The sequence below is a fragment of the Leptonychotes weddellii genome, chromosome 12 (assembly GCF_054177405.1).
Source record: "Leptonychotes weddellii isolate Sample4059 chromosome 12, ASM5417740v2, whole genome shotgun sequence".
NCBI lineage: Eukaryota > Metazoa > Chordata > Mammalia > Carnivora > Phocidae > Leptonychotes > Leptonychotes weddellii.
Window position 1 is genome coordinate 43,630,178 of NC_138380.1, and position 14,894 is coordinate 43,645,071.

General features: G+C 35.5%; 1 protein-coding gene across 3 annotated transcripts in view; it reads right to left on the minus strand.

Annotated features, from left to right (window-relative positions):
• Positions 1-14,894, minus strand: part of TAX1BP1 (Tax1 binding protein 1) — an 86,330-nt gene that overhangs the window by 33,625 nt on the left and 37,811 nt on the right. For all 3 annotated transcript variants that reach the window (XM_081800338.1, XM_081800337.1, XM_081800336.1), the window contains exons 8-12: positions 13,345-13,530; positions 6,636-6,860; positions 5,922-6,068; positions 4,165-4,288; positions 2,857-2,960 (exon numbers count right to left, since the gene is read on the minus strand). In XM_081800338.1, coding sequence (XP_081656464.1) covers positions 2,857-2,960; positions 4,165-4,288; positions 5,922-6,068; positions 6,636-6,860; positions 13,345-13,530 — 786 coding nt within the window. The remainder of the gene's footprint in view (positions 1-2,856; positions 2,961-4,164; positions 4,289-5,921; positions 6,069-6,635; positions 6,861-13,344; positions 13,531-14,894) is intronic.

Genomic DNA, 14,894 nt, shown 5'->3' on the forward strand with positions numbered 1-14,894 from the left:
ATTAACAAGTAAAAACGTCAAGATACATTAATTGAAAATAGTATGCTGCAAAAAACAGTACAGTATAATCTTATTTTTAAAAGTTAACACAATTTCCATATAGTGCTGTGTAGAAAAATATGAAGTACTGGACGCCTGGGTGGCTCAGTTGGTTAAGCGACTGCCTTCAGCTCAGGTCATGATCCTGGAGTCCTAGGATCGAGTCCTGCATTGGACTCCCCGCTCGGCGGGGAGTCTGCTTCTCCCTCTGACCCTCCCCTCTCTCATGCTCTCTCTGTCTCATTCTTTCTCTCTCAAATAAATAAAATCTTTAAAAAAAATATGAAGTCTTAATAGCTCTTATCTCTTGGAATCAGGATCATGATGGTACCTTTTACCATCTTTATTCTTTATTTTTATAATGCCATAAGATTTCACAATAAGCATATATTACTTCTACAAAGGGAAGTAATAAAAACTGTATGATTATAATGACAACTGTTTCCAGACATTGGGATTTCCTGACCAAGAAAATTGCTACGTTGACTTCTTATACACTGCTTCTTCTCTACAACTCAGAATGTTGAAAGGAGTTACAAATCATGACAAAAGTGTAAATTGGAAAATTTCATTTTGAATGTCTTATATTCAAGGTAAAAGTTTAAAAATACGCTTTAAGCAATTCAACTGAGAAAAAGTCTTTAACAAATAAGGCTAGATCAACCTAATACCCATTATGATATATACCATACCTCACACCACACACAAAAATAAACTTAAAATGAAAATAGACCTAAATGTGAAACCTAAGACTATAAAACTTACAGAAGACAGGAGAAAATCTTTACAAGTTGGATTCTTAGAACAGAATGGAGCCTGCTTAAGACTCTCTCTCTCCTCCTCCCTCTGCTCCCTCTGCTCCCCTACTCTCTCACATATATGAATAAATCTTTTAAAAAAGCACAAAACATGAAAGAGCAAATTGGTAAATCTGTACTTAATCAAAATTGAAAATTTTTCTAAAAACACCATTAATGAAATGAAAAAGGCAACTCACAGACTGGGAGAAAATATCCACACATATCACACAAATGACTTGTATCCAGAATAAAGAACACATACAACTCAGTAATAAAAAGAAGAACTCAATTTTTAAAATAGCAGAAGATCTGAACTCTCCCAATAAAAAGGAATGAACTACCAATATAAGCAACAACATCGATAAATCTCAAATTATGCTGAAAGAGGACCAAAAAAAAGAGTATAAACCATATGACTGAATTTATATGAACTGTTACAAAAAGTAGGCTAACCTACAGAGGCAGAAGGCAAGCCAATAGTTTCCTGGGGATGGGGATAGAGGGAGAAGTGAACTGCAAATGGGTAAAAACTTTGGCAGGTAATGGAAATGTTATCTGGACATAGTTTCACAACTATATACATGGCAAAACTGATCAAACTGCAGGCTTCAAATATTATAAGCAATTTACTGGATTTCAGCAAATATATGCAGTTTACTGCACTTCAACACAGTGGGGGGGAAAAAACGCCTTGAGGAAATTTTTAGCTTAAGCACATTCTTTCTGTCAATACTACTATATAATGACATTTTAAAAAATATCCATCTAGAAGTGTTTCAGACTTAATGAAAAAAGTTTAGTCCCTTATAAACAACTACTTTGAACTCAAGGGTAAAACTGTTCTAATAAATCAATCCTACAGAAGGAAGGATCCTCTGAAGTAACAAAAGATTTGGGGCGCCTGCGTGGCTCAGTTGGTTAAGCGTCTGCCTTGGGCTCAGGTCATGATCTCAGGGTCCTGGGATGGAGCCCTGCTGAGCAGGGAGCTTCTCCCTCTCCCTATCCCCAGCTCATGCTCTCTCTTGCAATCTCTCTCAAATAAATCTTTAAAAAAAAAATAAAGTTTAAAAGATTAAATATTATTTAAAAGGCACTGACAAGATGTTTTAAATCAATTACTACAGTAACACTGAACTAATGTATGGACTTCATCATTCTATAGTTAACTCTAAATATCCTTCCCCTCTCTACATGGAGAAACATACACAAAAAAATTAACAAAAATCATACAAACACAAAACACCTTTGCCTCCCTTCTCCAAATCAGGTATAAATGAGAAGCATTTTCCCTTTGTCCTTTAAATATTCCAGGACTGAACCCTACCAAGACAGTTGCAAAACTGAAATGTATGAAGAATACAGTTTAAAATAGTCAAAATAAGTAACATCATAAAGGCAACAGCTCATTTGATTAACATTCTCTTTTCCCCCTTTGTAAATTTGGTTACTTTAAGATGTGGTAAAATTCTTTGCTATTATTACAGTTAATGCAAAAAAATTACTTCCCTTTTATGATGTTCCAAGTTCAAGGATACATTTTCAATGTATCCTTATTAAGAAGACAGACAAAAATAGCCAACCTCAATTAATCACTTGCCCATTATCAAGAAAGGAAAATAGAAAATTTTAGGATCATGATTTTACACACAGGCCTACATAAGCACGTACACAGAACTCCCTTTCATCATCTCAAAAGTGAAATTAAGGGGGCACCAGAGTGGCTAAGTTGGTTAAGAGGCAGCCTTCAGCTCAGCTCATGATCCCAGGGTCCTGGGATTGAGCCCTGCATCAGGCTCCCTGCTAAGCAAGGAGCCTGCTTCTCCCTCTCCCTGCAGCTCCCCCTGCTTGTGTTCTCTGTGTCAAATAAAATCTTAAAAAAAAAAAAGTGACACTAAGTAAATGGGTATTTAAAAAAAAAAAAAAAAGCAAAAACAAAACCCCAGGATTTAAAAAAAAACAAAGGTAAGCTACGCCATTATATCTAATAAATCTTCCATTTACAAGAAAGCTATCTTACCTGCAAGAGTTGTCTACATTTATTGTATTTTTCTGTTTTGTCAGCAATTTCTTTGGTCATTTCACAGACTTGTCCCTTTGTTACCATGTCAGAATCTGTCTCGGCTATTACAAAGCAGAAAATATTATTAAAACTTATTTTGCCCCTTATATTATCTTCCTGTTCAAAATAACTTAAGAATAACTTAAAGGTCAGTAAATGGAATACTAAAGGAGAGAAACACCTATCTGAAATCATCTATTCATACACTAAATAAAGCAAGATAATATAAACTGTACGTGAGAATTTTTTATGTTAGTTTGGCCAGAAACAAGTTCACATTCAATAATGAAAAGGATCATTATTTTTAATTAACTAAAAACAGTTCTTAAATGGCACACTTGTTCTCTTCATATAACTGAATAGACAGGGTAAGTAGAAAGCCATACTCTGAAAATACACTTTATAAATCATTTTTCTAGTCCTTCATTACTATTCACTAAGTCTTTATTAAATAAATAATTTACACAACACCACTCTAGATAGAGGATGTACAGAAATGTAAGTCAGGATTCTGTTCTACAGTGGCTGAACCTAATTAAATATTTAATAGCATGGGAAATTTACATTTAAAAAGTCTAAAACAGCAATTACCCTAAACACTACAGAAGGAAATGTATTTTTATATACTCTAGTGCCAACTTTCATTATGTCAAATCTTTAACATAAGATGAAAAAAAATTAGGCCAAATGAAAACCTGGAGTTAATTCAAATTTTCATGTTGTTTATCATTCACTATGTCTTTCTAATCTAGAAGTTAATAAACTAATAAAAATTTAACTTTTCTGCCAACAGGTTCACTAACCAGGAAGTACCCTAATGATCCAAAGAAGTAAAAAAAAAAAAAAAAAGTAAAAGATAAAGAAAACCATCAACAGGGGATTTATTTTCCCACCAACAGAACTGTACAATTAAAATTCCATAAATGCTTCAAAATTCCATACATTTAGTGGGATATTAAAGAGTCAATCATTGGCTTTTGTCCTATAGCCTAACTGCTGCTATAAGCATATAAGTTTACAAACTCCAGCTCATTTAATACTTGTGAATATTCTCATGAAGATAAATAGTAGGCCCACACATTTTATATATTTCACATGTATGACTTTCTTACTTTTAGACCCCTACTTTATCTTTGCCTTAATCCTCTCACTTATAAGAATTTTTTGAAGCTCCCTTAAATTTGTACACCTGGAACAAGGCAGTGTAAGTAAGTATCAACACTCGTCAAGGCAGGACACTACACAAAAGGTCTCAAAGATTTGTACCTGCAGAAGGTGGTGGCTTTACATCTATAGTAGAGGCAGTAGTAGCTGGGTCTGTGTTTATTGAGGCATCATTCACTTTTTGCTGATTCCCAATTTTCTTTGTTAAGACACTGTTGCTATTGGCCTATTCAAAATATTAACAATAAATTATTCAAGAAGTTGTATTTCCTTCCTTCAGTAATTGCCATAAAGAAATCCTGAGAAGTCCACAAAGCTGCTATTGTGTCTTAAAGGCCAACAAAAACTAAAGGTAACACACATCACCTTACCAACTGACCTAAATGTTACAAAAGAGAAAAACTTTATTTTGGTTTTTCCTGTCAAATCATCAAACCACCACCAAGAAAAGACACAGAAATGTCCTAGGTCACCTACTACAAAGTCATAATACACTTACAGGCCCCAAACCAAAACCCATACATGTGGGTCAAACTCAAAGTATATTTTTTCACAAAAACCTTTTTAGTTTACCACATGTATTTCTGTAAAAATATCTGTAATGGGCACCTGGGTGGCTCAGTCAGTTAAGCGTCTGCCTTCGGCTCAGGTCATGATCCCAGAGTGCTGGGACTGAGTCCCATGCTGGGCTCCCCGCTTAGTGGGGAATCTACTTCTCCCTCTGCCCCTCCCCCGCTCATGATCTAATAAATATTTTTGACCCCAGCCAAAGACAAATGCTTAACCGACTGAGCCACCCAGGTGCCCCTAAATAAAATCTTGGGGAAAAAAAAAAAAATCATCCGTACCATATAGAATATGATAAATTTTGTTTACAAAGAGAACTTCGTATCATTTTCAACTACAGGTTTTAAATGTTTCTTCACTTCCAGCATTCCATTACATAGCAAACCTTATATTAGATACAATTTAAGGACCCACATTAAAACATTCATCAGAACAGAAATAATTTTTTTCATTAAATCTGCTTACCCACTCTCAAATGGAATATAAAACAATTAGCTAACATTAACTCTTCCTAATCTAGTGATTATGAATAGAAGAACCCAACAATGAAAACTGAGAATATATCGAAGACCCTGGGGATAATCAATGGTGAATCCCACTGAGGACAGGCATCACTGTCATAAGAAGGGATTCAATATGTGTATAGTTTTTTGTTTTGTTTTTTGTTTTTTTAAAGATTTTATTTATTTGACAGAGAGAGACATAGCGAGAGCAGGAACACAAGCAGGGGGGAGTGGTAGAGGGAGAAGCAGGCTTCCCGTGGAGCAGGGAGACTCGATCCTAGGACCCTGGGATCATGGCCTGAGCCGAAGGCAGACGCTTAACGACTGAGCCACCCAGGTGCCCTGTGTATAGAGTTTTTAAGTGATGACATTTATCAAGAATTTAAAGGGAAATCGTCAAGAAAAAAGGAACCTTCCTCCTGTTTTCTTTTTCCTGCTGCTACCCTTGCTTCCTTTGTTGGTCTTCCAGAAAATAAAAACTCCAGATTAAAAAAAAAATATGTATCATTAGCAAGATTAGACCAATGACTTCAAATCAGACCAATGATTTCAAATTAGCAGAGATAAATTATATTCAAAAGGTTGATATTTAGAGTATTATAAATCTGGCGGCACCTCACTGGCTCAGCTGAAAGAGTATGTGACTCTTGATCTCAGGGTCATGAGTTCAAGCCTCATGTGGGGTACAGAGGTTACTTACATAAATAAAACTTTAGAATATTGTAAATTTGATTCATAACAAAAATACTGATAAAGGAAATATTAGGTATGCATTCAAACTGTCCTTACTGATTGGTCTGAAAGTTTGTTTATTTGTTTTTGGAGCCTCTGGCATTCCTTGAATTTTTCTTTATAATGATCTGCTGCCATCTGAAGACGAAGTTTCAAATCTTCCACTTCTCTTCTCAGTTCATGTTCCAGTGTATCAGTCTTTTCCTATGACAAAAATACACACATACTTCCTCTTAAAAAAAAAAAAAAAAGTTAAAAATCTCCTATCTCATAACGTAAAAGTAAATCCCAACTTCATTTTCGCTTTTTTCTTTCTGGCTTTTAATTTTTATTTGTTTTGGAGTTTTGGCAACAGAGCTACATTAGCTCCTAATAAATCCAGCTTTATATTCTTAGGACTAAGCCTCATTAAAAAACTAGAGAAGAACAATCCACCTCCTGTGGAGTGAGTATTACCCTGTTAAATAACCATAATACCACTTTATGAAGCTAATAAATAAGAAATTCCAAACAAAGCCATATATAACTGACATTAGAAAGTTTAACAATAGAGCAGCTCTTACTAACCATTAGGCATTTGCCTACCTAAGTTTTTCTTAAAGCTTACATTAATTTCAACTGAAGAGGTTACAATGACTAAATGAAACGAATGGAAATTTAAATTTCTATGATAAGGAATCTGACCTGATTTACTCTGACATACCTACTCTCTTGTATAAGCTTGTAGTGAGTTTTTGATCAAAATGAAAATTCAAAATTAACCCACTTTACCTGGTCTTTTTTCACAGCATTCAGTTTAAGTTCTGCCACTGCATCAGCTAACTGTTTTTTTACTTTCTCATTTTCCAAGCGTGCAGTATGCAGATCCGCCATTGTTTTATCGCGCACATTTACAGCATCACTAAGTTCTTTAGCCAGAAAGACAACTTCTTGCCGAGTTGCCTGAACCTGTTCCTCTGCTTTACGAAGTTGCTCCTTTAAGGAAAAGGTATCTTCCTGAAGAAAATCAGATAAATACATTTGCAATGAAACCATTAAAGTAAAAACAGAAGCAGAAACAATTTTTAATATTTCAACAGATCCAAAATTTTAAATTAAATACTGCTTTTCTATTCATGACTTAGATGAAGTACATAAATCTATAAAAAACTTAAGATATGACTTTGTGTTAGAGTCCCCATTTAACAACCCAATGCACTCTGTATCTCTACCACATTAAACACGTGTAAATAGAAGTTCAGAAGTCAAGCAACATGCCCAATATTTAAAAGCCCTGGCTTAAACAGAAATTCAAATGAAAGCTCCTGTCCCCCAAAATCTCTAACATCTGTAACTACTGACCCTCATTTTTTATGATTACCAATAAAAATAATTTCAATAACTTCTCTGTAATTCCAAAAATTTTGGTTAAAAGAAGTCTATTAACTAACCTAAAAACATATCCAACGTAACATTAATATACCATTACATATCATTATGAAAACAGGACAGGTTTAGGGGCGCCTGGGTGGCTCAGTTGGTTAAGCAACTGCCTTCGGCTCAGGTCATGATCCTGGAGTCCCGGGATCGAGTCCCACATCGGGCTCCCTGCTCAGCGGGGAGTCTGCTTCTCCCTCTGATCCTCCCCCCCTCATGCTGTCTCCCATTCTCTCTCAGAAAAATAAATAAAATCTTAAAAAAAAAAAAAAACAGGACAGGTTTAGAACTTCTAAAAACAAAATACGGATATGCTGCAAGTAACAAAGATGAGGCACTGGGAAAATGAGAAGTAATTAGGACCTCTAAACAAACCTAAAAGTATCTTTAAAAAGTTAAAATTGCTCCAAGAAAAAAAAAAAAAAAAGAGGGGTGCCTGGGTGGCTCAGTCGGTTAAGCCTCTGCCTTCGGCTCAGGTCATGATCCTGGGGTCGGGCTCCCTGCTCAGTGGGGTGTCTGCTTCTCCCTCTCTCCCTAATAAATAAAATCTTAAAAAAAAAAAAAAAAAAGTTAAAATTGCCATGATAAAATTATTTCCTTTAATATTAGGAACCCAACAAAATCCAGTTTATTCAACTTTCCTATTTTTATCTCTGTACTAAAAATAAACTCAGAGGGGCGCCTGGGTGGCTCAGATGGTTAAGCGTCTGCCTTCGGCTCAGGTCATGATCCCAGGGTCCTGGGATCGAGCCCCGCATCGGGCTCCCTGCTTGGCAGGGAGCCTGCTTCCCCTCTACTGTTCCCCCTGCTCGTGCTCTGTCAAATAAATAAATAAAATCTTAAAAAAAAATAAATACAAAAATAAAAATAACTCAGAAAAAGTGCAACCCATTCCTGGTCTTTAAACTGTTAGCTCCTGGGGCACCTGGCGGGCTCAGTTGGTGGAGCATGTGGCTCAATTCTCAGGGTCGTGAGCTCAAGCCCCACGTTAGGCATGGAGCCTACTTAAAAAATAATAATAAAAATAAAAATAACTGTTAGCTCCTTAGAAGGAAATAAATGATTATGCAATATTGAGGTGGAGGAAATCTTTGTAGATATAACATTAATAGATCTAACTATGTAAATATCATCAGCTTCTCCATGTCAAAAGGGAAAAAAGAGACACCAACACCAGAGGAAATTGTTTGGACTATATATATATATTTTTAAAGATTTTATTTATTTGACAGAGAGAGAGAGAGAGACACAGCGAGAGAGGGAACACAAGCAGGGGGAGTGGGAGAGGGAGAAGCAGGCTTCCTGCTGAGCAGGGAGCCCAATGAGGGGCTCGATCCCAGAACCCTGGGATCATGACCCGAGCCGAAGGCAGACGCTTAACGACTGAGCCACCCAGGCGCCCCTGTTTGGACTATATTTTTTAAAAAGGTACAATAATACTCTGATATAAATATATTTTCTGATCAGTAAGAAAAAAACTCTCCAAACCAAAAAAACCAAAAAAACAAAAAAGCCAAAAAACAAAAAAATTAAAGAATGGCATGACCATGAATTTTTTTGAAAGAAATGGCCATTATGCATATAAAAATATATTCAACTCATTAATCAAAGAAGTTAAAATAAATACCATTTTCTTTCAACTGACAAAGATTCAAAAACAGTAATACTCCAATATTTGGATGACTTTACGGAAATTAGCACATTTATAAACAGGTGTGCTATGTACCTGTAAGTAGTATAAAGTTTCTCATCAGATTTTTGCAACATGCACAACCTTGAAAAAGCACATAACTTTTTATCTAGCAATTTTATTTTTATGAGTTTCTAAGAAAATTATTTAGCTTTACAGGGATTCAGTACAATTATTAAAATAATGAAAAATTATTAAAAGTAGAAAATATGTAATATGAGAATTTATTACAAATTCTGCAATATATCCTTCAAACAATGAAAGTCTGTGCTGCCATTACAAACAGGAGTATACACAATGTTGGGGTATTTTTTTTTTTTTTTTAAGATTTTATTTATTTATTTGAGAGAGAGAGAAGAGAGAACACAAGCAGGGGGAGTAGGACAGGGAGACAGGCTTCTCGCTGAGCAGGGAGTCCTATGCTGGGGGGCTCGATCCCAGAACCCTGGGATCATGACCTGAGCCGAAGGCAGATGCTTAACGACTGAGCCACCCAGGCACCCCTGGGGTATTTGTTTGAAAAGCAATTTGAAAATAACTATGAAATTTATTCTGGTATGTACATGTGCCTACATATCTGTACAAGGAGGTTTACTGCAGTATGCTTATAAAAGCTAAGTACTATACACAACTAAAAACAATTGCCTACTACACAGCTATTAAATAAAACAAGGGATACTATGCAGCTGTTACAGTCAATGAAGAAGATCTTTATGGGTTCTCATACCCATATAGAATGTCCAGACATTCTATAAAATTCTTAAAAAAAAGTTTTGGAACATTATACATATATTCTCAGTTTTCATAAAAATGTAAATTCTATATGTACATTCATAGATTTCTAGAAAAATTTAAAAATTCTGTAAGACATATGTAGGAAAGGATGAGGGTTACTTTTACTCTGTACCCTTATTATTTGAATTATGTTATAACCATGACCTTGTACTGCTTTAAAAAAAAATTTTTTTTTTTTTTTAAGTTTCAATGATTAATGGGGCTCCTGGCTGATTCAGTTGGTAGAGCATGTGACTCCTGATCTTGGGGTCATGAGTTAAAGCCCCAGACTGGGCAGAGAGTTTAAAAAAAAAAAAGTTAATTAAGAGTCCATTTTCCCAGGTGTTTCTATACCTGTGGTTTTCCTTACAGAGGTCTTACTTATGTAGAAAAAAGATGCCTGGAGAAAATTTTAGCATCTTAATAAATAAATCAAAAATACATTTCACCTTTGTGTTTGCAATGTGCTATATTAAATACCCTGAAGAGTAACTTGGGTGTTAATCATGCATTCTAAATGTGATGCACATCTGACATTTTAGGTGTTATAGTAATTACATCTAAGTGTATTTAACAGCAAACTACTGCAAATAACATAATATTCATCCACAGGAGTTAAGAAATAAGTCAAGGTAAATCTGCCCAATGCATCATTTAAAAAAAAAAAAAAGTTCAAAGATCTCCACGAACAGATGTGGAGTAATTTTTTTCGGTTTATATTGTTCAATTTTAAAACAGGTCGAAAAAGTACATATAGCATGGCACCCTTTTTTTTTTTTTTTAAGGGAATATGGAGGGATGGGGTAACTGGGTGATGGACATTAAGGAGGGCATGTGATGTAATGAGCACTGGGTATTATATAAGACTGATGAAGCACAGGCCTATACCTCTGAAACCAATAATACATTATATGTTAATCAACTGAATTTAAATCAAAAATATTTAAAAACTAAAAAAGAAAAACGGGAATAGAGAAGAGTGTCTGCATATGCACATGTTTATTTTTGCAGAAAGAAACAGGAGGATAAACTGGAAACTAATGAAAATGTTTACATATGGGTATAAGAAAGGGTTTTTTCGGAAAGAGACATCACAGTAAATATTTTAAGTATTTTCACTTTTGAATGATGCAACTATTTAACACACTCAAAACACAAAATTCAATCAAAAGGTTAAGAGAATAAAAACTACTCTTTGAATCAAATGCAAACAAAAATGTAGACTGTATAAAAATTCATTCCCATAAATATGCTAAAAAGTTTATTCAAGTAACTTTTGAATACAGTACTATGTACCTCCTTACTGAAATAAATTCTAAGAAAAAGGCTTGAAAAGAACTTGATTTTATTTAGTAGACACACTGTTGGGAGTGGCACTGATGTAACACTTCTGAAACTATTGGTGTGTATTTTGAACATAGTACTATGTATATCCTTACTGAAATAAATTCTAAGAAAAAGGTTTGAAAAGAACTTTTTTTAATTTATTTTTTTTAAAGACTTTCTTTATTTGAAAGAGAGAAACAGTGAGAGAGGGAATACCCAGCACAAAGAGTGGGAAAGGGAGAAGCAGGCTTCTCACCGAGCAGGGAGCCCAATGTGGGGCTCGATCCTAGGACCCTGGGATCATGACCTGAGCCGAAGGCAGACGCTTAACGACTGAGCCACCCAGGCGCCCCAAGAACTTTATTTTATTTAGTAGACACACTGCTGGGAGTGGCACTGATGTAACACCTCTGAAACTATTGGTGTGTATAACAGGGTAGAACACATGAATAAATATAACAACGTTTGGAAACAAGGGCTCTCACACTGAGAGGAGAGATAAATATGGAATGGAGGAAGGTAAGGAAGAACTCTAAGGTACCGGGTTTGAATTGAAGGTAACTATATAAACACTTTAAAAGTTTGTCCAATGGAAGTACAAAGAAGCAATGACCCCTAATAGCAACAGGATCCAATATAAAAATACCAAATTCCATTTGGTTTCAAAATACCATTCCCTGCTGAAAAAAAAAAAACAGGGCTCCTTAGAGAAATGCCTAGTACCAGGTCTGGGGCAGAACCTAAATCTATAATATACAGTTGTTTCACAAACCTAAGAAGTATTCAAAACATTTATGGAACATATGAAAAAGACACAGGGGCGGCTGGGTGGCTCAGTCAGTTCAGTGCCCAACTCTTGGTTTCGGCTCAGGTCATGATCTCAGGGTCCTGAGATCAAGCCCCACATCAGGTCCTGTGCTCAACATGGAGTCTGCTTGAGATTCTCTCCCTCTTCCTCTGCCGCTCCCCCTGCTAGCATGTGTGCATGATCTAAACTAAATAAATAAAATCTTGGGGGGAAAAAAGGTAGGTCTGAAAAGGCTCCCCCTGGCTAAGTATGAGACACTTTGGGTATGAAAAAGAATGATGGGGCGCCTGGGTGGCTCAGTTGGTTAAGCGAATGCCTTCGGCTCAGGTCATGATCCTGGAGTCCCTGGATCGAGTCCCGCATCGGGCTTCCTGCTCGGCAGGGAGTCTGCTTCGTCCTCTGACCCTATTCCCTCTCAGGTGTTCTCTCTCTCTCATTCTCTCTCTCTCAAATAAATAAATAAAATCTTTAAAAAAAAAAAAAAGAAAGAAAAAGAATGATGATGTAAGATATACTGAACAAAAAAGAATCCCTAAGTCCATAGTGATATGAAAAAAGGGGAGAGGGCAGCAGAGAACCTCATTATAAAAGAATACCTACTAATAAATGTACAAGAAATGATAAAATTTTTTAAATCACCATTTTGTAATCATTAATAACTGATGCAGGTGAGGATCATCAAGGGATAAAAAAACCACTGGGTGAAAGGCTATTGGGGAATAGGATGTTCACATGATCTCGAAGTATTATCCTACATATTACTCAATCACAAAGAGGGGAAAAAGCACCAATATAGTGATTTCAGGCAGACATAACTTTAAACAAATGATTAAACCTAACATCAAGAACGGAACTGACATTATGTGACTTTTTTTTTTTTCATTATGTGACTTCTGATAACACTGCAACAGAATGTACAAAACATCATTTAGGCCTTTTCTTGCCAAAAAATGTTTGACCTGAATCCAGCCATGAGGAAATGATAAATTAGATTACAGACTATTTTCTCAGGCAAGCCTGAATTCTTCAAAAATATCAATGTCATAAAAAACAAGAAGCATAGGGACGCTATTCTAGATTAGAGCAGACCAAGAACACAGTAATTGTGTGATCTTTATTTACCCCTGGGTCAAGAAATTTTAAAGGTTATATAGAAATATATTTGGGACAATTTGAATGTACTAAAACTGTATACAGGAATGAAATATTATCTTCTGAATGTTATATTTCTAATATCTAAATTTCTTAGGTATTAATGGTTTGATGGTTATACAGAATAATGTTACCTGTTGATAGGGAGACATGCTAATGTATTTAGGGTGTAATGTCATAATGCCTCCAGGTTTGAACTTTTCCAAAAGAAAAGGTTGGGGAAAGTAAAGATTAAAAATAAAAACCACTGTATTGTATACATTTAATAGACACAGGTTTTACAATCTTCAAATACATACTGCAAAAGTACTTACCTTACTTGAAGTTGTAAGCAAGAAAGTCCTTTGTAGATTTTCCTTTTCAGCCAAACAGAACTGCAGCCTGCCAATCTCTTCTTTGAAATGAGTAATCATGCTTTCTTTGTTCCCATCTAAATTCTTTAAAGTCTGGACCTCTGACACAAGCTTGGTATTTTCTATTTCTGTATTCTTCAGATGTACCTGTAACAGTGGTTGAAAATGTCAAGAATACTCTTAACTCCATAACCTAAGTTACTCAAATTTCAAAATACCATTGTTTACCTCTAACCCAAATATGATCAAGGAACCAGAAGACTTCACTAGAGCAGGAATCAGGAGACCCAAGTTTTATCAAATGACTAGCTAATAAACAGGAACAGAACATAGCCTTTTTTTTTTTATTTTTCACAGAGATTATATCTAAGGTCTAACAACACTACCTGATCTCTAAAGTCTTGTCCTCTCATTTAATAAATTTAAGTTCTCCTTAAAAATGCAAACCAATTTGGTTATTCTTTGGGAGGAACAAATTATGTTATAGGTATATTCAGATATAAAGGCATGGCGAAATTCTGGAAAACTTGAGGGGTACATTCAAGAACATCTTAAGCAATTCAGTATTTTGCTTTTGAGAAGTTCTGTCATTTACTTCCTATGTGCCTAAAAATATATTTGATTAATTAACCACACTATATTAATTTTCCCAGGAAGTTAGGCAGCAGTTGCTAATTTGCTCATAACAGATGCACAAATCAAATTCCATAATTGAAATTATAAAGAGTACAGAAACCTAGTTTCCACCATAAAGAGTATCTTGCTTTGGTTAAGAGTACCAGAGAGAAATGAATTAACATACTTCTTGCACTTGAACCTCAATGTATGAATACTGAAACACTAATTCCTATTCACAAGGATAGAAAAGGACTCCAGATTCTCTGAGGTGTCACCAGCCAAGACCTTTGCAGCATCCCTTTAAAAATACTATCTAGGGGCGCCTTGGTGGCTCAGTCATTAAGCATCTTCCTTCGGCTCAGGTCATGATCCCAAGGTCCTGGGATCAAGCCCCACATCAGGCTCCCTGCTCAGCAGGAAGCCTGCTTCTCCCTCTCCCACTCCCCCTGCTTGTGTTCCTGCTCTCACTATCTCTCTGTCAAATAAAATCTTTAAAAAAATAAAATAAAAACACTAATTTTCATAGCCATCAGCTCAAGAAAGTGTTTTATCATTTCCTCTAAATTCTTACAGGACAGGGATGGGTCATATGCTCTAATAGGGGCTAGAGGAGAGAGACATAATGAATCTCTCTGGTTATTTATATAAACAATCTGGAAGGGAAAGCCTGTTTCTGAGATATATAACAATATAATATGAGGTCTTGTCATAGTTCAGTCTCCTTGCCATGAAAAAGAAAAAAAGACCCACAAAACAAAAATCTCTAAGGAAATTTTACTTCCAATTTTGGGGATACACATATACAAACGAAATACTGTTTAGAACACTGGGAGGTTGGGGGAAAATATATTCAAATGGAAATTCCAATGTCACTTTGATCCCAACTGATAATG